Raw genomic sequence first — 23,265 nt, 5'->3', positions numbered from 1 at the left:
ACAATATGGCGACCTACATGGATCAATTAGAATAGAATATTTATTCATTGTCGTTTAGATCTACAACGTCTTAAAATGCACTTAAAATATCCACACTCGAAAAAGTTTTTCACTTGGGAAGAGTTGAGGTAAGTTGATATATGAAATGGTGATTTGGTTGTGCTATAGATCTATGAAGGATTCCTCATGTAGCAATTATCATAGTGCGTTACATTACAGTCCGATGCATCCAGATCTGTGTAATGTTGACTTAGAATTGACTGTTGTCTGTTGGTGCATGGTGCATGGTATTGATCTCCAATCCAAATCCAATGCGCGTCGATTGTTTGGTCCCCCCTTATTTTACAGTTCTTTTGGTGTCCTCAATCTTGTTTTCAGGGGAGTAGTAGGTCTACTAGACCTAGATCTAGTATATTATCTACTAAGTCACAAGAAAAAAGGTAAAAAACAGTGTCATAACATTTCATTTGATTTTGAAGTAAAAATCCAAGTCACTTATGTACAACTGACCATGCCTTTTGACATTGACAATGACAGTTTTGTAGTTGTATTACAATTAAATACAACTACAAAACAGTCATTGTCAATGTCAAAAGGCATGGTCAGGTGTACGTTAGTGACTTGGCCATTTGCCCATAAATCATTAAATGATGTTGCCAAATTATTATTTTTTTCTTGACTGCCGTTTAAGCTCGTTCTTTTTATTTTCTTTCTCAAAGGGTTTTCAGCCCTTTGTTTTGATAAAGCCTTATAGGAATTTAGGGAAATGAAATTGATAAGTTGAGGCTTAGGTGCAGTGCAGAAACTTGAGGGACATTTTTTTTTGTTAGTCCGTTACTCCTGTAGACATGGAATCCTTTCATAAGTAAAAGTTCACCAACGTCCTTTTGAAACACTTGTTTATATTCAATACACACGTTTCTTCTTCAGTAGCAGTAAAGTACGTTTCAATGCAATGTTTTGTCCACGAACTTGTACTTATGACGGTTTTGTTAAATGCTGTCCTCAATGAGTTCCTCATGTATTTTGAAAATGAATCAGTGTGTATGTGTTAACAACATTGTTCTATTCTATATTCTAATTTGTTTCTCTACTAATAATTATTATGTCCTGTTTTTATCTCTTCTGCAGTTGCCTTACCAGTGCTCTGGGGGTAAGTTAATTGTAAAATTGACCTTTGACCTTTTCAAATGTGGATCCAATCTAGGTTGTGTAAAAATTAGATCTTGTTTTGTTTCCTGTGTGAACATGTCAAAGTACAGAGTCAATATTATATTAATACTATTATATCTAGTGAAATGATGAAAAAAGATTTAATATCCTTAAGATGGATAGATGCCATTTTTCCAAAGATCATCGACAGCTTCTAAATAACAGCATTTAAAAGACAGAAATCATAAATTATTCCCCCCCCCTTTTTTTCGCTTGTTATGATGATGATGATGATAATAATAAATTGAGAATGATAATAATGATAATGATAACAATAGAAATAATAATGATCATGATATTAGTTGTTGTAATAATACTACTATACTAGTAATAGTAATAATAGTAACAATAGTAACAATAGTAATTACAAATTAATAATAGTAATGCTTTCTGAACAGATAATACAGGGATGTCTCTAACTCTCCATGCACTTTTTAGATATAAGTGACTATGAAGAAGAAAAAAATTGGTTGAAATATAAAGAGCATTTAAAATGACTTAGTAGCCATTGTGATGGCGCACATTATTGATTTATTAATTATGAAAATTCTTTCTCTCCTTTTTGCTTCATGCAGTATCCCAACGGAACTCTTCGGAAATGTATTCCCGACGATCACATAATCAGAAAGGATGGCGTAAGCTATCGGGTGAGTAAACGTATGAACCTTGGGGCGTAATCAATTCAGTATGCGTATTAAAGGAAGATGGTCGTCAGTTTCCATGACGTGCAGAAGGTTATAATTCGCTGACACCGGACTTGATGAAAATACCATTAATAGGTGTACAAGTCTCACAAACAGCAAACTCATAAAAATCTCTCGGAGAGTCTTCAGGTAAGGGAAATGTAAGATTGTGACTTTACCATATGGGATGGCTGGAATATAAAGCTTGTTGGTCATAAAACTGAAGGCAAATCCTGGTTATGGGGTGAACACCTGAATGGTGTCGAATAATCACTTAAATTTTAATAACTGATATTCTTTTGCCTACCCATCTTAGTGCTTAGAGACTTTGATGTAAGCGCTTTATAGGCACCGTTTCATTATTATTACTATTATTATTTGCAGGAGATTTTGAAGCTCATAGATCTCAAGTACTTCAATGAATCGCTCCATCTCTCTGTCAACATGCACACGGCTGATTACAACATCAACGTCCTGAGAAAAAGCATGAACTTGCTCAACCATAGGTTCCTGACGTGAGTAATATTTCTAGGACAAATTTGCTCTCAGCCATCAAACGCAACAATTTCAGTAGCTTAAAAAATGTAATAGTAACTTGTTAAATTGATAACATGTTTTATGAAACAGGGGCCTGTTGCTCAAGGTGTATAATTTCATGGAGTGTCAGGCAGATCAGAGAACTAATTCTGGTTTCAGATTTTCCAAAAAAGAATTGTTTGGAATGTTGCTGTAGATGTACAATGTAGTAATCTATCAATATGTATACTACCGACTTTAGATCGCTTTAGAAAAGCATGAACCACATCAGTTAAAAGTGTTTGATGCGATTAAGGCTTTTAAATCTCAACATTTAAGCTGAAGGGCACAGAAACAAAGTTTTGTTAAATTTTCAACACTTCAAGGTTGTGTTGCTGAAGTAATGATGACCCTGTCAACAAATCTGGATGCTGTATAAACTGAAGTACCGTATGTCACTTCGAATTGGCAAAACTGTAGATTGTGCCTTCTCTGAAATTATCTTTCCTGTGCATACTTTTGCTCCCTTAATTCTACTCAAGTACTTAAAGCATGATGATTTGACTTTAACTTTCTTTCTGAATTTGGATAAGATAAAGCATGGTTTGTCATTGTTGCTGTTGTTGTTGTTTTCTATCATCTAACTTCCTTATAATTTTCAACATTTTCAATACTTAACTTCTTTATGACTTAAACTATTTGATGAATGTGTTCATTGATTTTCATTTTTTTTTCTTTACCAGTTACACTACTTCATATAGTTTCTAATTTTTGTAATGTATTCCTATTTTTTTGTTGACAGTTTTGATGAGCTAAGTGATGTGCGGGTTGCCTTCCAAGTCTACGAGGCAGGAGATATGAAAGGAATGATCATAGATAAACACACGCTCATGAGAACACTTAAGGTAAGAGAGTTGAGATAGCACCATGCCCCTCAGATAGGATGTTAAATTGGGGCCCCATGTAGAGAAGAGTCGCCACCTTTGCTCATAAGAACCCACTGCACTATTCGTTTAAGTGTAGGGGGAAAGCCAGGGTATATTCATACATCATGTATAATTGTATTAATATTTTAAACTTTTGGATCAGCCTCATATTAGGACCTTTTTTCTTCTTTTGGCTACCTACTCCAGCATGCATGTATGTATAGTATGTTATGTTATTTTCTTGTATGTATCTTGTCGTTTCAAAATGCTTTGGTTGGTATTCTTATGCTGCCAGTGAAATGAAATGTAAAAAATGAATGAAAATATGTTGCCAATTTGAGATTAATGAGAGAACATCAAAACATCTTGCATATAATTATACATATCTTTACATGAGTAGACCAAAGATGAGACCATGGGGGTGTTTCACAAAGATCCTAAATTTAACTTATCTCTAAGTTGGATTTAACAGTTATGGAAAGCCATTAGCATCTATGAAAATATTTTGTAAAAGTTCTTTTAGAAGTCATCATAAAATGTTGATCCAAATCATTCATATTTTCTATTATCAAGGAGGTTTCATGTTCTTGATTTGGAGTTTATAAAAAGTCTAAAATACTTGTATTTTTGCTTTTGAATATGGCTCTCTATAATTTTTAAGTTTGACTTAAAATCTTGGTGAAACACCCCCCATATTGATTAAATTTCGATACGATTTCCTTTTCACTAGCATAAGTAGTATTCTCTTCTTGACATTTTAATTGCTTTATGCATTGTTTGACGGCAACCTCATCCCCACGCAGCTATGTGGACGCACTATAGCACCTCTGAAGCTGATGCATCGAGTCAAACACATGGAGGAGAGGTTGGATGAACCTGGTCGTATCCAGTTCTACGAGTTTCTGGACCTGATTGTGCTGTAAGTTAAACGTGTGAATTATTAGAATTTTTTCTAGACAATGGGATTCAGTTATTTTATTTCAAATTTAGGAACAACTACAAAATGCCCCACCCCACGAGTAACCCATGTCCCAGCTCCAATCTTCTTTTGTTTGTACTTTTGTTGTTTTCAGAAACTTCATTTTGCTTTAATACCAGTACCTTTGCGATTTTTGTTTCAGTGTTTATCGTTAAGTTTTTTTTTTTCATGTTTCATTGTTATTTTTATTTGTATGTAATGTTTTAAAGTGGGGAAAGCAGTTTTGTAACAGACAATGCAACCCTGTAATAAAATGAAACTACAAAATAAGTAAATGAATAAATGTTTTTGTCTCCACAATGCGCAGATGTTCTCTAACCAAAGATGTTGTTGTACCTGATCCTAAAGTAGGACCAATGGACAAAACATGGAGGAAATTGTTTGAGGTAACTTGGATGCATTTCATTGAATGAAATCCTTTCTCTGATTTTGTAATATTAATCAGTAATAATCTGGATTTCTATAGCGTTTAATACCAATTACCGTCTCTAAGCGCTTCACAGATATTATTACCTCGGTCATCGGATTCAGTCACTCACAATGTGCATCATGTCTACTCCCTGAGGAGTATTCCTACCATATGGGCATGGCAAGGGCATATGGCAATTACTTAGTAACACAAAGGCTTTCTTTATCCTATCAGGTCACCATTTCTCTCCTGGGTATGGAGTGGCAAATGTAGATTAATGCCTTTACCAAAGGAAATTAGTGCCTTGTCGAGGATCAAACCCACAGCCTTTGTATTTCAAGTCAAGTGCTTAACCACTCGACTATAACTCCTCCACTTGCATTTCTTAATGTTAGTACCTGTACTTGAAGTTGACCATGACCTAACAGGATATTGACTTTCTTTACAAGGCTTTTCATGTATTAATCATTTCCTATGGATTTTCTTCTATCACAATGCCTAAGCGGTACCCGTTGGTCCCCCATGATCCCCTTTTTCTTATGTAAAGTGAGAGCTGATTTGATGAGATAACCATCTGCCAGTGACCAGGCAGGGAGGTCTAATCCCTCCTGGCCAAACTAGTGCAGATTGGCTTTAAATAATCAATTTGTTTGTTTCTGTATAGTAGTCCTCACTCTTTGTCTTTTTGTTCGTCTTTTCAGCTTGATGATCTCCAACGAGTTTTCTCCACAAAGGATGAAAAGCTAGAAGACCATCTCAACAAGCAGTTCATTGGAACCGAGCGCAACTATGGACATGAGATCCTTGGTAGCAAACGCATACCGCGGGAATCATCCGTAGATCCAAGTCTCCGGAAGTCTCAGGTATAGATCTGCTTTCAAACCCATAAGTACCTAAATGATAAACGTAATACCATTTAACCTTTGTATCATGCTTACCGTGGGAATTTTGGATAGATTGCATCTCCAAAAATCTATTGAATGTTCATTTTAAACCATAAGTAGTAACTTTAAAACTGGAAACCTTTTTTTACGTGTGCTTTAATTGGGAATCGTCGGTATATCCAAATCTCTGTAAAGCATTCAAAACCAAAGTCCAGTATTTTTCTAAAAATTAAAACCCCAACTCTTAAGGTCCCTGAAAGCTCTGGGGTTCTTAGCTGCTCTCTGATGCAAGCTGAGCCATATTTAGAAGCATTCTGCACAGATTTCATGACTAATGTTCCGAATGAATTTTGGATGAGAATGAAGTTTAACCTCTCTCGGTTGATTCCTTCCTTTTTCCCAGGTGAGATACCATTCCCGTCGCTACCGAGAGCTGAAGGGATCCCTCAACAAATCTACCGGTCACGTCCAGAACACCAAGGCCGGCCACGTCAGGGCGAGACCGGTATCGGCCCCAGGTGTTGAACAGTTCCGGGTCCCTGCCACGCCTCCACCGATGTTTGACATGCGCCCCCATACTGTAGCTGAGGTATTGTATTAAATTCTTTTTTGTTCCCATACCAAGGACCTTATTTGAATCAATCGCAAGTGCTTCAATGAAGTACAAAGTTAGGATTGGTCATCAGTTTAAGTGTACCAGTCACCTAGAAAAATAATTTGGGTACAGATAAAATGCATACAATCAACCTAACAAAATATATGAGGCTAATAAAGAGTATGAAGAAAATAAAGAATAACTTTAAACAGAACCCAAGACAGACTCGCTAAGCCCAAGACTTGTGTTTCATGCAAGCCATATTCTAGGCCTGCATTGACTAGACTACTAACAAAATGCTTTTATGTTAACTGAAAGTCAAATTAAACGTACAATATCACTCTATAGAAATAATATCCGAAGCTCATATTTTTAGAATGACTCATTGATAACAAACAGAAAATATCGTCTTGGGATTGTTTATATATGCTGCAACATTTAATCATGTTTTGAAATCACATATAGATTTAAGAACTGGGCCCTGTTTCATAACATTTGTTTTCAATGATAAGTTACAATAACTGTTATAAGCTACTAAAAATGGTGGCATTTGATTAGCTTAGAGCAAATGTGTCAAAGAGATTTATCATGTCTTATTGATAACAAATTATGTGAAACAGGGCCCTAGGGCTTATCCTAATAGCTCAGTGCACTTTTACTTCATGTATGTATGTATGTCATTTTTATTTAAGTAACACAAACATTTCATTAACCTTTAACGTCTTAGTGGTGTAAATAGTGACCTACCAAAATAGTTACTACAATGATATATTTTCCCAAATCAGATAGCACATTCATCTAACCCAAACTAATAATCCAAACCCAATTATTGCATATATATTAATTTGTAAAATTGTAACTTATTATGTGAATGCAGATATTATAGTTTTTCTAATAAAATATAGGAGTCCGTACTAACTAATTTTTTTCACAGCTGGGGCTCCAGATTGAAATATAAAATCTCTGTGCTATTGTGCAAGGGCCTCCTGTTTAAATTCAACAACAACAACATTTTTTTTTTTTTTTTTTTTTTTTTTGGGGGGGGGGGGGGGTCTCGAGTTGAATTTACTAGCCCATATGCATCAGATCGTCCTTGTTCAGCCTTGCCAAATGGTATAAATATGATCTACAATTGTCTTTTTATCATGATACTAAAAAATGCTTAGAATTGTTGAGTTGTTTAACGGCTCAAAAGCAAGCAGGCCTTTGTATCAGTCATTAATAATATCTTTTCACATTAAAACTCTTGAAACCATAATAAAAATTTGAAATATCAGAATACATTAACCTCTTTTATGTGTCATACGAAATGTTAAAGGAGACTATACCACAAATTAAACAAGAAGATAAAAAGCTATCCCAATGGATTTCCATAAAGACTTTGTGTAATTTATTAATTTTCATTCTTATTTTTATTAAAAAAGGCTATTTTTATTCGGTTGAAATCTTGAAATTAGATGTTAGTAGAGCATGTAATCGTGTGGTTTTACATTTTTAGCTGCATGTTTACCCTACATAGCAAATTAACTTCTTTAGGTGACTAAAATGTAATCATTTAATCACTGTTTCCCATTTATACCCAAACCCTATGATCTGTATTCTACTAATATTATGTTTAACAAAAGAAAATTTAGACCTCATACTAAATTCCAGCTTTGTTAAACCAGATTTTGAACAAAAGCTTAAAGCGATGCTGTACTAGAAGCACTACTGCAAATTCCACTCAAGAGCCATCTTAAAACAGCTGTAGCAGTTTGTTGGTTATTGCATTGAGTCCTGTATGGGAAATGGGGATAACATATTAGGTTATGCACTGTTTACAAGTTGACCATGACTCTGGCACTGTGCAATAAACAGTTTGCTACTTCAGAAAGTTTATAAGTTCAGTATCCCTTTAAATTTTAGTAGAATACAGGCCTGTGGCTAATAGTCCAGGCTAGAGAGCAAGGAACCTTGTTTTTTTATATATACAATGTTTTTTGATGGTTTCTTATCAATTCGAGGGTGCTGATTCCAAATCCGATGAGTGCCAGACGCGAAACCTTGAGCATTTTTCGTAAAACGCGAAAATTCAAAATGGCCGCCAAAATGGCCGCCAAATCATGAAAACGCTCATTATATGGCCATTTAAAAGGTTATTTGATGTTTTCTTGTCAAATCGAGGGTGCTGAATCCGAATCCGATGAGTGCCAGACGCGAAACCTTGAGCATTTCTCGTAAAATGCGAAAAATTCAAAATGGCCGCCAAAATGGCCGCCAAATCATAAAAAAGCTTATTATATGGCCATTTAAAAGATTATTTGATGTTTTCTTGTCAATTTGAGGGTGCTGAATCCGAATCCGATGAGTGCCAGACGCGAAACCTTGAGCATTTTTCGTAAAACGCGAAAAATTCAAAATGGCCGCCAAAATGGCCGCCAAAATGGCTGCCAAAATCATGAAAACGCTTATTCTATGTCCATTTAAAAGGTTATTTGATGTTTTCTTGTCAATTCGAGGGTGCTGAATCTGAATCCGATGAGTGCCAGACGCGAAACCTTGAGCATTTTTCGTAAAACGCGAAAAATTCAAAATGGCCGCCAAAATGGCCGCCAAAATGGCCGCCAAAATCATGAAAACGCTTACTCTATGTCTATTTAAAAGGTTATTTGATGTTTTCTTGTCAATTCGAGGGTGCTGAATCCGAAACCGATGAGTGCCAGACGCGAAACCTTGAGCATTTTACGCAAAATACGATTATTATTTTTGTAGTCGATACCGGTATAGTGAACCCAGCAGGCTAGCTAGAAAACAACAAAGTTTACTTTGTGTAATGGGAAAGTTATATACACGTATAAATAAAATAATGAATAAATGAGCATATAGATGATATAGATATTCATTGTAAACCATATCTTTGTCCATTATAGACAATCATTTACCATAATAATATTGAAGTCTTTCTAGTCTTACCTCCATATATAGTAGCAGTGCCGAACGATGTCAAATATTATTAGTCTTCACAACTGCTAATGTCACTGTCACTGTTACTCTCTTCTGATGTCTTGTTCATTGGATTTTGGCAGCGGACATCGCCCTTACAGCGGCAGAATTCCGAGCATGCCAACGACGATTTGGTGCAGCTGCACTGGGCTGTTCTGCAGTCGCTCTTACACCCACACTTAATGATATTGAGGACTTCTTCCGGTGCGACTGGCTGATCATTTTCGAGATAGACTGGTTGAATCATAGAAGACTTCATCCTCCATCCATTCTTCAATGGGTCTAGGGCTGGGGGTACTGGCTTGCCAGCAGCCACCCACAAGGCTACTTGATAATGGGCACGCTGGCAATGTGGCCGAAAAGCTGCCATAGTTGGTGGAAGACTCATTAATTTGGGAGGTACTAGGCGCTTGCCACCAGCCTTCCTTGTGAAAATGTTTCTTCGCATTGTGTCTAGAGAGTCATTTGGTTCTTCTCGGTACAGGGATGCCACGTATCTCAAGCAGGATTCTATTACTTCATCGAGAGGCGTTTCAATATTACCAAGGAGTAGAGAATCAGGATAGGACTCCAAATTCTTGAGTGCAGACGCCTTTCCTACTCCATAGAAACAGGAAACAGTATCGCATCCAGTCAATGCATGGGCTCCAAGTAGATTGGGCATGATCTTCGTGTGTTTCTTGATGACCTCATTGACATCTATGACTTTTCGAGTGCGAGACGTTGATTCCATTACCACCTTTGTTGTGTGTGGTATACCATTGGTTAGGAAATGTAGATGGTGTGCAAGAATGACCAGAACATCTGTGTCATCGCACACAACTTTGATAGGTGAATGACCATCCTTGGCCTCCTTTATCATGTGGTAGACCATTATTACATCTGCCTCTTCGTGTTTCACCTCTTCTTCAAGTGCACCAACACCAACAGCAATTGGATGCGGATCAGGTCCAGTTACGATCAATCGTTTGCCCTCTGGTACTTGCATGGAACACAACTGATCTACGATCATCTTGATGACTTGTTGCTTGTTTGCAGTTACATTTAGGATGACGTTCTGCTTTGGCAGTGGTGACTCACTGTTCAGCTTGTATACACGGCTGCAACCTTTTGCACGTGCTGTTCGGCAACAGGACTTGATGCTGCTCTCGTAGTATCTGTCGAAAACCACATGAAGAACTGGACAACTGTCTGCATATTTCATGAACGTTGCTACAGCAACATCTACAAAGGTACACACCTTTGCTGGAGACGCAGGCCAAGGAACGGTCCAAAGAAGAGCACATCCATCAAGAATGATAACATCTGGCACCTCTGCACTTCGTTGACTACACTCAACCTTGATCCTTGACTTCAAGACGGACTTACTTGTGGAACGTGCATCACCATTCTTGTCGAACAGTGCGGGTGGATAGGGAGCCAATTCATAGGAGAATAAGGTTTTGGTTGAAATCGCTTCCCTTGATGATGCCATGATCCCGATTACCCGGGCGTAGATCATCTCTGTATTGGTAACTATAGATACCTCACCTCTTGATGACATATCAGAAGCCTTTGCCATTCCTTTGACTCTCCTCTTTATTGTGTCATGGAACCCCTTCGGCAACTTTCTTTCGTATTCGTTCATCTGATCAGTTCCAATCTTGATTGCATCATCGGCATTTACTGCTGGATCATCCACAACCTGTCCAGTGTAGATGTTCACCAGGCTTGAAGGAGGATGCTTCTCACTGTCAAATACATCTATACATGTCGATAGCGCCTCTCGAATTCCCTTTCTGTCAGCCGCATCTGATTTGATTCTTTTGAGGCTCTCTTCTTTGTGACAAGTGACAACTTTCTGATCTTCCCCTTCTTGCATGGATTCCAAGTCATTCTTCAGTTGTCCAAAGAGGCTGAGAGACAAAGCCCAGATAGCAAGGGTAGACTCGTTCAAAGTGGATCCGATGATGCCAGAAGGTCCCTTTCCATAGCGCATGTACGTCGTTTCAATGTACATATCCGACCAGATGCCGTTCCAAATGCCATCCTGATGGTGCATCACATGTTCTCCATCTAAGAACTGCTTCAGTAATGCTGGTGGCAGACGTTGCATGGAGCGGAGATAGTACAGCCCATAGCGTGCATAATTGGTATGCCCTGAAGCAAAGAAATAGGGAAGCATTTCTTCAACAGCTTGCAGATGGAGAGACCAGTCACCCTCCCTCTCAGCTCTAACAAAAGCCATACAGATGAGCATTGGCTTTACAAGACAGTTCATCCACAACTTTGTAGTTCGACTCCTTTGCTTGCTGGCTACTTCAATCAACTCGTCAAAGTCAGTGAATTGGTGGTCTTCCAGTACTGATCTTAATATCTCCTCAATGACAAGTCGAAGCGCCCTGAAATTCTGTGGGAACTTCTTCCCAGAGAGAAGTTTTGGAACTCCAGCAAATCGTGACTTCAGTATGTCTTCGAGCCCACTTCCCGACATCAAATAGCCGATACTTCCTAGAAAACTCATTATCATGTGCATGCCGCCTAGTCTGGGTACAAACTTGGCAAATCTGTCTTGGTTAGCCCAGACTATGTTTACCATCACTTGGTAGAGTTGCTGATCGCACGTAAGAATGGTCCATTCTTGACCTGTAAGTGATGTCAGGAACTGTGCCTGTACCATTGCCGTCATCATTGTGTCAGGTTCTGCTGGTGCCATATCCAAGAATGGAGTGTACACTACTGTAGTCTTGGGCCTCGGTTGCTGTCCACTGTCTCGTGCATGCTTAGTATTGAAACCGCTAAATTCTGGGCAATCCTCGTTTCTTGTCACGGCCTGTAGGAAAGCAAGATCTTTTGCTGCTGCTCTGTTCTTGGAGACTTGCATACTTGCAAGCATAGACAGCTTTGGAACAAATCGTTGGCCAAACTCTCTCGGCATCTCAGCCTTTTTGTTCCCCCGGTTGCGCTGAACTTGTACTTCTCCCAGGGACAACTTGGTTGCTTTTGTCTCCTCCCATTTCAGTCGCTTTATTCTTGGTACTTGTTTGCCGTCATGAGATGAGGTAGGGTTCTTTCTTCCTGTTTGGGTGATCACCATGGCTAAGCCATGAGTAGACTTTTGTCCATTAGGGGAGGAGATCTGGGCATCAAAATTGTCAGCGACAACTTGAACGAGGCCATCTTTACTCTCAAACTCTGTTAATCCCCTATCCTTTGCCATTTCTGCTGCAGCAGATATTCTGAAACGGCGCAATTCATTGTATGAAGATGTTACACCATAGTTATGAAACTGCTCCATTACACTTCTCTGCTTGTTAAGAAGCACACTGAGCCCAAGTTGAAGAGATGTTGCATATCCACTCACAACACCAAGAACAATGTGACTGATCATCACGGCCTGCAGAGTGGAGTCCAGCTTTGGGTCTATTCCAGCAAGCAGAGCAAGTAATGTCTCACTGCATACATCTGCCAAGAAAACGAAATGGAGAAAATTTTGTTCCCATAAATACATGAATAAGATATTTTGGCAAAGTAAATAAAAACAGTAAAGAAAACAGTATAAAGTCATTTTGCTGGAATTCCAGCCCAACACTAATCCCAATCCTAACCACGGTGGGGCATTTCCGTGGCTGGTAATTAATTTTCTAGACACGTATGATAATCATGTAATCCCCCAAACTGTATCATAACTACCAGGTGAGACAATGCAGAAACTGTCATTGAAATTTGTTATAACATACATCCCAAAAAACGAAACCGTGTGAATATTATAAACAGTGTAATATTTACCTGATACTAAGTCTGTGGTCAGTCTTGTTGGATATGTATAAGGATCAGGTTGATGGTGAAGGCACTCTGCTTTAATCTTCTTGGAAAGTCTTGCGATAGCTCGTCCAAGAAATTCATCCTCACCATCATCTTCAATACGAAGTCGGGATGATGCGTTGTTCTTGAATACAATGATTGAAGAGACACCAGGCGATGTGAGTACCAGGATGTCCGGAAAAAGAGCATCTTCTAGGTAACCAATGAGCGCACGTCGAGATAGGTTCTTTCCCCCCAGGTGCTGATATAAATTATGCAGTTCTCTACTGTTCCAGATGCGAGAGTGGTCGGATGTCATTTCAGTGATTAGTTCGTCCAAAGCTCTTTCCATCAAGCCGTCTGTGTTTGCTGCAGGTTTGTTGCTGAAAAACTTTACCATGCAGTCCTTGTGGTACCGTGCTTCTGCTGCATGGAGATCACTCAATGCACTATTGGTTCTAAATGCAACATCACTACCCCAAGTATCACCTCGTTTGATGGCATGTTCCAGAATATTATCTTTCCAAGCGGTCTTGTCATTGCTATACGCAGTTCGGCACAAGTATGCTTTCCTCCATCGACTTGGATTCTTTCTAGACCGTTCCAAGTCACATTCTTCTCCACAGAAAAGACATTGCTTAAGAAAGTTAAATTCTCTTGCCCTTCCCCGCAATCGCTTTGGGGCGTTTGATTGATCTGATTCTTTTTCACCACTGTTCTTCCTCTTCAAGAATCTCTGGATATGGTCTTTAGAGCAGTATGTGCTAATGCAGTTTTTGTGGCATCTGAATGATTCTGCATCGGTTTCAAGAAGATCACTCACGCCATCTCCCCTTAGACAGCTTGCAATGCGGAAACTTTCTACTCTTGATGAGAGGATCAGCGATTTTAATCCGCTTGTTTGGCAGATAATGCATACTTCCTCCATTATGTAGATCACCACCTAGGAAAATAATTGTATAAAAAATAAAATGTAATTGTATCTTAATTAATCTATGCAAAACTACAATGTAATAGTAATGTAAAAGGGCAAGTACTTGAAGTGTCACTTTTTCTGTTTTGTCTTTCAACTGAACTTGATTAGGGCTATCATAATAACAAATAAATTTAACCTTATTAGCTCTACATTCACTTTATAACATTTATACTCTTTTCACACTGGTTTTCTTAACCCTGTACTTTGCTTAGCCCCGTACTATCCTTTACCCCGGACTATTTGTTTTGGCTTTTCACACACGATGTTTTTAGTCCCGTACTAGCGCCTATTCCGGAATAAGAAAATTCCCGCTGTTCTCACTGCATCTTGTTAACCCCGGATATCGTTAATGTTATGATTGGACATACTTCGCATCTGGCCAGCTGCGATACGCTCCATTGCGTAGTACTGGACTATTTTTTCGTTTCTGTTCTCATTCATTTGCTTAGGCTTAGCACCGCAATTGCGGGGTTAGCAGGAGTTAGCACCACAATTGCGGAGTTAGCCCTGCTATTTTGCAGGGTTAGATAACCCCGTACTATAGGTGGGGTTAGCCAACTTTAGCCCACTTTGGTAAAAACCAGTCTGAACAGAAAGTGGAATAGGCTTAACCCCGTACTATAGGTGGGGCTAAAACCCCCCCTTAACCCCACCTATATTACGGGGTTAAGCAAAATATTGCCAGTGTGAAAACAGTATTATATTATAATCTAGTGTAATAATATACTGGATAACCTTAATATTTCAATTGCATAGAGTCATGATGAAAATAATGTATTCATTTAACATTCAATATGTAGATAAAATACTGCACTTGCAAAGTAATATATGTGGGACTGTAGATCTAGAATGACTTTATTAAAACTACCACACAAACACATCAGGATAGACCTATGTTCATATCTTAGGTAGATTATACAAGAAATCAAATGTTGTCACACTTGCATATTCTAACAGAAATTTCAAACATAGCTTTCATCTTACCTGTTGTATATATCAATTACATGATGTGGTAGCCAGTTAACCAAGGGTCTAGCTCTCAGATGCTTGTTTCCATGGTGAATGTGAAGGCCATGGCACTAGTCATGTGACAAGTCACCTGACTCCAACTAAATTGAAAAGTCTCAAATTTGTGTTTGAGTCATGCATTATACAAATGTGGCATCGTACTTTATGTGATGTTTGTGTGTGTGTGTGAGGGGTGGGGTTTGTGTGAGGGGTGGGGTGTGTGTGAGGTGTGGGTGGGTGTGGATGTGGGTGTGTGTCAGGGTGGGGTGGGTGTGTGTGTGCGTGTTTGTATACTTGTTTGCAGGTGATAATTGCACATTTAGAAAAAAAAACCTCTGAGGTCTTAAATCGTGCTCATTAATGGTTTTATTAAATGTGTAATTAAATTTATTTGGCGGCCATTTTGGCGGCCATTTTGAATTTTCGCGTTTTTTTTTACGAAAAATGCTCAAGGTTTCGCGTCTGGCACTCATCGGATTCGGATTAAGCACCCTCGAATTGACAAGAAAACATCAAATAACCTTTTAAATGGCCACATAATAAGCATTTTCATGATTTGGCGGCCATTTTGGCGGCCATTTTGGCGGCCATTTTGAATTTTTTCACGTTTTACGAAAAATGCTCAAGGTTTCGCATCTGGCACACCTCGGATTCGGATTCAGCACCCTCGATTTGACAAGAAAACATCAAATAACCTTTTAAATAGCCATATAATAATCGTTTTCATGATTTGGCGGCCATTTTGGCGGCCATTTAGAATTTTCGCGTTTTACGAAAAATGCTCAAGGTTTCGCGTCTGGCACTCATCGGATTTGGATTCAGCACCCTCGAATTGACAAGAATCACTCAAAAAACATTGTATATATAAAAAAACATGGTTCGGTCCCTTTCCTATGGGGCCTAGCCTGGACTATAATTCATTCCATGTGTAACAACATCATGAAGTAATAACCTTTTATCCCTGTGACCCATGACCTTGACCCTTGACCTTTGCCCCCTACCCTTTAGTCAACCAATTCTGCACATTATAGCACCTCAACCCGCTCTATATCTGCACGCTCAGACACCCTAAAGGTAAGAGTAACCAACCGCACTCCAAGTGAATTAACTGTGTTACTGCTTTGCCACATTACTCTTTTTTTGCTACCTTACCCAGTTTGGCTGTGGGATCATGGGAAATGGTGACTGTTTTGTTTTCTCTTCCTTGTTTTGTGCGGGGATCGGAGAGGGGGGGGGGGGGGGTGGTGTATGGACTGAGGTGGACTGGGACATGAGAGTTTGGGGTATTTGGGGGAATTTCTTCACAGGCCTGCTCAATATTTTGGCTTGAAGACCCGTGCTTGCAATTTTACATCAGCGATTTTTTTTTTTTTTTTTTTTTTTTTTTTTTTTAAATGAAACCTAGTGCAGTGCAATCATGCAGTTCAAGTTGGTTTATTTTGTTTTGGGCTGGCTGAAATGTCCTTTCTAATTCTATTTTTTCAAGAGTTTGAAGTAGATTTTCAGTGATTTCCAGTGAGTGAGTGATGGTGAAGGGAAAACATGGTGAATTAAAATTATAGTTGATTGCATTTGTGTGTGCTGTCTGAATTTTTCATACTGCCATTTTTATGTTAACACACAACGAAAATTAAATCAAGATATTAATTTGATAGGAGAATATCAAAGAGGAGAATTTGTAAAGAGATAAAGATAAAGAAGTAAGGTGAAAAAGAGAATAAAGGTTGGAAAGTAGTGCTGTAGTCAAACGTTTAACCGTCCGGTATCTGACCGCCCATGGCGGATTCCGTTTTCAATTGGACGGTTTCGTTTTCCCGACTTTTTTTTTTTTTTTTTTTTTTTTTTTTTAAGTTTCGATTTATGCCCCTCCACCTGGCACTATGCCTAGCAATGTCTCCCAGCTCAGTAATCTGTGTGTTGACTCACCACTCCAAAACTAGAACAACACTCCAATTTGTCTGTCATCTTGGTTTGAAAGTAATCTTTGTAATAGATCTCATCATCTTAATATGTAGTTTATAATAATAATTCATCCAACTTTTACACAAGGTTCTGTCCTAGGTCCTCTACTGTTTTTAATTTACATTAATGATCTTACACATTCTTCTAAAAACAACATTGTTACTATTATTTGTGACAAGTTCACAAGCACAAATCGGCCCCTTTAAATGCACCTTGCAGTTAAATGAAAGTTGCCGACAGAGTCGGTAAAAAAAAAAAAAAAAAAAAAAAAATGATTTTTGTTTTTTCGTCCGGTTTTGACTGGCGGTTAAACGGAATTGGAGATATCCGTGATGTTACAGCACTATTGGAAAGCGTTTTGATACAAATAATCAGGAGGAAGAACAAGAGAACAATAAAACAACGGGCTCTATACAAATCAGAGATCATTAGATATGATAATAGTTGCTATTGATACAGTACCTTTTCCACTGGATACAAAGCATTTTGAGATGCCATTCATGAGTCAGTGTAAGAGTTAAATATTTAGTTACCAAGCAGTTAGGGTGCGAGTTCAATGAATGCATATATGGTTTCAGAAATATGGCTACATGTGCATACCTTCAAAACTCTGACATCTTATGCAGATTTTTTTTTTTTAAAGGGAAAAGAGAATTAGGGTAACCACTTTTCTATCAGAGTCATAATCTTCACATTTTGGCATAAATTTCGCTATTCCTTTCTCTATTCCTTTGTCATACACATTCAATGCATGGAATTTTGAATGCATGCCTTGTATATTTGATAAGATATGGAGCGTTAGACATGCACTCATGATGACTGCATAGTGCTAGATTTCCTTTTCTATAGGTGTACAGTGCATAATCTTGTTGATACCATCATTTCTTGCTATTGGGTTCATAAACATTTTTTTTGTGAGAGGAGGGGTAGAGGTGGGAGGGGTTTTAGCATCTCCTTCTTTCTTCTTCCACCATACACTTTCATTTATAAACTATGTTTCTTGATATTCCTTTATTTCAGTCCGATCTAGATACAGCCAGGAATGTGGATCCGAGGATAAGGCTGCTTCAAGAAATTCATGACAGAAAAAGTAAGTCATTCTCACTCAATGATTCATTTTCTGATCTTCCTTATTTTCTAATTTAGAATTTAGAATTATAATGATAATAATATCAACTGTTTCTTATAGAATACCGAAGCATTAACCCTTCTTTTCCCAACGTGTCCACATCCCCATTGTGCCTGGCTATCTTACAGATCATGCAAATAACATACTAGCTGGTTTTGGCTCCATACTGCCACTAGTTCCGTCATGATTTATTCCCTAATTCACAAAACGTGAATAAATCATTTCCTTGGAGTGAATCAATCAACACATATATCATATGCTGAGAGCCAGAAGGGCGTAACTCCTACTCTTTACCATAGAGTTAACATCCTTTTAAGATATCAGCAAACAATGTTATCTTCATGCATTCTTTGTTAAGCCATCTTTCTATTTGAAGAAGACACAGCAAACCAAGGATCAAGTAATACCTGACTTCTTTGCACGATCATGATCACTATAGTCTGAAGTGCACCTTTGTTATACACTATGCAAATAGGATTACCTACTGGGTATCCCAATGGTTTCCATTGACCCATTCACACTGCAAAAGTTAATTTGATGCAAAGGACCTAGCTGTGTCTTGTGGGACCATTGAAAATATTGATCGGCACTTGATTGATCAAAACTACATACCTACCAGATAGTGGAGAGTTCATTATTTTCTTCCTCTTTTTTCTTCTTATTGTTCTTCTTTTTTGTTGTCCTTCTTTGTCTTGTCTTCTTATTGTCATTATATTCTTCTTCTTCTTCATCTTCATATTATTTTTGTTGTTGTTATCATTATAATTTTAATTATTGTTGTCGAGTGGACGAATGGGGTCCTTTCAGATAATATAGAATGTAGAAAGACACCTTTTAATAAATATCCCCAAATCACCTCTCTTGCAATAATTCAAGTAGCATTGAGGAACTAAAGGTGTGGATTATAGCTGTGATTAATTTTGTGATGTGAAATGGGTATTGTGCAAGCTGTATTATCTTGCTGTTTTCAACGCTGTCTGTAGTAAGGTACACACTTTGTGAATTGGAGCTGGAACACAAAGCTGATCGGGTCGAGTATGGTGCTTCAGATTCCGGTTACACATTTCTTTTATTAAATAGGAAAGTATAGTAAAAAGGTGTGTTTATTCGCTTTCAATTAATTCTTTCAATTATATTCTTCTTATTGTATTTCTGTTTATGAAGACAGAATGTTGGAGGAATACGTTTCCTGAGATATAACCTTTTAATATTTCTTGTGTGTGTCAGGGAAACAAATAGTAGGACTTCTGGGCCCCGTTGCATAAAACTTACCATTGATGGTAACTTTGCCATCAATGGCATCTACCATGGTAACAGGGCTCAACAGCCAATCAAAATCAAGGTTTCTATGGTAGTTACCATCAATAGTAAGTTGTGTGCAACATGGCCCTTGTCTCATGATGATTGTTTTTTTGAATTTTGTTTATACTTTCATTAACATTGTTATATAATAGTATACCATAAAGATGTATGTTGTTTTATGTATACCGTACATGTATGATCAGAATATTTTGTATTCAAATTGTTATACGGACTCTTTTGTACTCCTCTAGCCCTGCACTCTGCTCCCTCCAGCGTCCACACCTCAGGTCAGAGGTTCAAACCCCCACCAGGCATGCTTCCCTCAGCCTTCCCTGGAGCCAGGCCCGATGGGGATAATGAGAATGTGTTACCATGGAAACAGAAGACAAAGCAACATAAGAGGACGGAGAAGATTGTCGTAACGGAGGATAACGTGAAAGAGAGACAACATATACTCGACAGTCTCCAGTACGAGATACAAACTCTGGTAAGCTGTTCCACTTGTCACAATATTGATAATTTTGGCATATTTATATTTATAAAAATATATTAATGTATGAGATTTGCCTTTACTTCTTTGAACTCTGGAGCACTCAATATTTACAATTATTATCTATATAACGCTTCCAAGTGGTACAATAAATCAGTGTATTCAATTTCTTTAGCGCAGTACCCGGATAATTGACCAACATTGTTTTCAAAATTGGTCAGTTATCTGGGAACTTCAACTATCGATATCAATATCAATATCACAACACAAAAAAAAGCCATACCGAGGTGAGTCCAATTTTGTTATTTCGCTAGTCAGCCTGACATAGATAATAATAGTACATGTATAAATGTGATGGTATTAGTACCTTCCCTTTAAAACTCTACCTTCATCTATGCTAATCTTTGCAGGAGGAACGCACTATGCAGAGCCTGCATTCCCAGCTGGAGAAACTCCTACCTCATCACACTTTCAAGAGTGCTGCAGTCAAGCGCCAAGAAGCCGATGAAATTGAGAGAGCCAGAGTCGCTAGAATTGAAGAAGAGGTAAGTCTCCTATTTCTTTCACCGTGTTTCTAATTAAGGAAACCCAGAAAATATTGGTATAGTAGTAGTAGTAGTAGTAGTAGTAGTACTAGTAGTAGTACATGTAGTAGTAGTACAGTCAAACCTGCTTTAGTGACCACCTGTCTACAAAGACCATATGTCCATAAAGACCACATTTGTTGTTTCCCTTGAAAATGGTTTCTCATTGAAACATGTAGTAAAGGAACCTGTCTACAAAGACCACTCTAGGTTTTTCCCTTGGGTGGTCGCTGTAGACAGGTTTGACTGTAGTAGACTTTATTGGATAACTTGTTAAGCACATGAAGTATATTTTGATATACATGTACCTGGAAAGTAAGCACTCACGGAATGTATTCCTAATCAGTCTGTTTCTACAGAGATTTGAAGAAGAAAATTAAATTGATCAAATAAATAAACCCCTAAATAATTCCTTCCTATTAAAAAGGGTTAGAAAGAGATGCACCAATTCCAAATATGTAACAAAAAATAACCTGAACATAAAAACGACCTTCTGTTAAAGGCCACCACTGTTTCGGACACTTTATCTGCGCAAGCTGTATGTACCGGTTTCACTGTACTAACACACTCATTATTCCTTTAATTTGTCCTTGTTAACAGAGGACAAGAAGAAGGAATAAAAGAGAGGCCAAGAAAGCGGCTGTTGAGTCGCTTGAGAAGTTGGTGAACCCTAATCCCAGAGCTTTCCACGTACTTCACGATCGCAACTGCGACGCAAGGAGCCAGGCCTTCTCCGGGACACGCCACGACCGTCGAACCCCGCTTGCAAAATCAACTGCAAAACCACTAGTGTTACTCGATGGGCAGAAGCTGGGGAATGAGAGTGAAGTGTCAATCCGCCTGGACAAGAATACTCTAACTGGGGATAATATGAGCTCAACGGGTAGTATCGATACAGCAAGCAGTGTCACGCAGACTACAGACATCTTGCAGCATGCAGGCTTCCTCACACAGCTACGCCAGAGCAGGCAAGCTAGTCACACCCCGTATGATCCAACAAAGTTCCGGGAGTCCAGGATGGGTACAGTCGCTGTCCTCCATGACTACTTCCACAACAGTGAGACAGCTAGCGAGGATGTTGATGAAGGCATCGATACGATGCCTGCCAGTACAGACAAGGTGGAGAGCCGGGAGGACGAGACCGATCTGCGCAAAGGATGGCTCTCAGAGCCTCGCAAAGGATCGGTGAACTCTGAAGAAGGGAAGACGAAATCGCGGAAGCCGGCCAGTCGGAAGTCCCGCTCGCCCTTGGCTCAGAGCCTGCAGTTTGAGCGCACCAAGCTGACAAGGAAGATCACCGTGGGTGAAGAGGACGAACTGTTCCTTCATGGGTATCCTCTGAGTGAGATTGACAGGTTGACCTTTAAGAGTGGTGATGAACAGCTCACAGGTTCAAACGTCCTTAGTGATAGCCTGTCGGACATGAACAGCAAGGATGGAGAGTAATGCCTTGTATAGGCACCAAATCCCACCTGATGATATGCGAGCAATAGTCTCGTAATCCGGTGACCCGGGTTCGAAACCAAGTCAATGCGCTTAGTGCTCTTTGATAAGGCATTAATCCTCATTACCAGGTACCTCGGAGAGGACCTAAAGCCGTCGCATGTCTGGTTGCTTACTAACAAGCATGTATGCTTTCTTAGCAGCCAGGTAAAATAACCACCACCTCTTAAAACTTTAAAAATCCCTCCCAAGGATCTGCGCCATGGGCACCAAATCCCACCCAATGATATGCAACATTTATAAACACATTGATTCAGATTGTATCTGATCATCCTGTTTTGCGAATGGGAATTAGTAACTTAAACTTCCTTGTCAGTAAAGCTTATTTCTATTTCAATGATCAATCGATAACAAATATGAAACTGTCAAACCAAAGATTACCGGTGCAGGAGTTTTTGTACAAATGATGTTTTATGATCAATTGCTTTTTACAAATGGTTCTGTGACAAGTTATATTGTAGGATGTGTATGTTCAACTGGTGCGATATTCATTGAAAAATTGATATTAACAATGGGAATATGAATGTAAGAAGTGACTTAACTTCACTAGCAATGTGCGATACGTGTGTGAATATTTCTGGATATTTGATCTTGTAAGACGTACTTAGTGAAACCTATTTTGATGTATAAACAGTATATATATATATATATATATATATATATATATATCTGATAGAACTAATAGTGTTAATTTGTTTATGATGCACATATAACTTACATGTATAGCAAATGTTTTTTTCACCTTGATAATCATTGTTGATAATTGGTTTTTCTCTCACTTGCCATCTAACTTTGCAATTCTTTCACATCTCATTTGTGATATTGACCTTTATTGACCTTTTTTATGTAAATTAGCTTTATTTCATTTCATTTTCCTGTAAATCCGCTGCACCTTAAGCCTTGGTCATTAATGCCATTACGAACTGCTACGAACGTCGTACGAATGATTTTCAGACAATGGAAATTCGGGAAGACAATGGAAAAACGGAGATTTGTACAAAATTATCGTTCGTACAAACCTTTGTGACCGGAGCATTATGAGAGAAGGCACTTTCTATCTTGGGAGAGTACAGTTTTAATATTTGTTTGAATGAGTGTAGATTTGATTTGCCCCAAGGTTTCTCACACGATTTCTCTATTGTGTTCATGAACAATTATATTTTCTGCAAAAAATAAATCAAGATAAAAGTGAAAGCATAAGTACTGTATAAGTATATAATTTATTGTCCATACCAGGAAACATACACATAACGAGAAAAAATGCATCCATAACAAGAGGTGTTAATTCCTGTTGCCATTTAAATTGATGTAAGTGAAATCTTGTGTATTTTTTGTATGATTG

The 23,265-nt window shown here is 38.4% G+C and overlaps 1 protein-coding gene across 1 annotated transcript; it reads left to right on the top strand.

Annotated features, from left to right (window-relative positions):
• Positions 1-22,012, top strand: LOC592915. Its single transcript, XM_795640.5, has 13 exons — positions 1-128; positions 1,132-1,153; positions 1,788-1,859; positions 2,280-2,410; positions 3,214-3,316; positions 4,141-4,256; positions 4,624-4,702; positions 5,427-5,588; positions 6,013-6,198; positions 17,936-18,005; positions 19,598-19,833; positions 20,247-20,381; positions 21,021-22,012. Exons 1-13 carry the CDS (start codon positions 76-78, stop codon positions 21,864-21,866), a joined length of 2,211 nt encoding a protein of 736 aa, XP_800733.1. The 5' UTR covers positions 1-75; the 3' UTR covers positions 21,867-22,012.
• Positions 22,013-23,265: the final 1,253 nt, after the last annotated feature.

The sequence above is a fragment of the Strongylocentrotus purpuratus genome, unplaced genomic scaffold (assembly GCF_000002235.5).
Source record: "Strongylocentrotus purpuratus isolate Spur 01 unplaced genomic scaffold, Spur_5.0 spur5_scaffold_18, whole genome shotgun sequence".
Taxonomy (NCBI): domain Eukaryota; kingdom Metazoa; phylum Echinodermata; class Echinoidea; order Camarodonta; family Strongylocentrotidae; genus Strongylocentrotus; species Strongylocentrotus purpuratus.
This window is presented reverse-complemented; position numbering and strand designations above follow the sequence as displayed.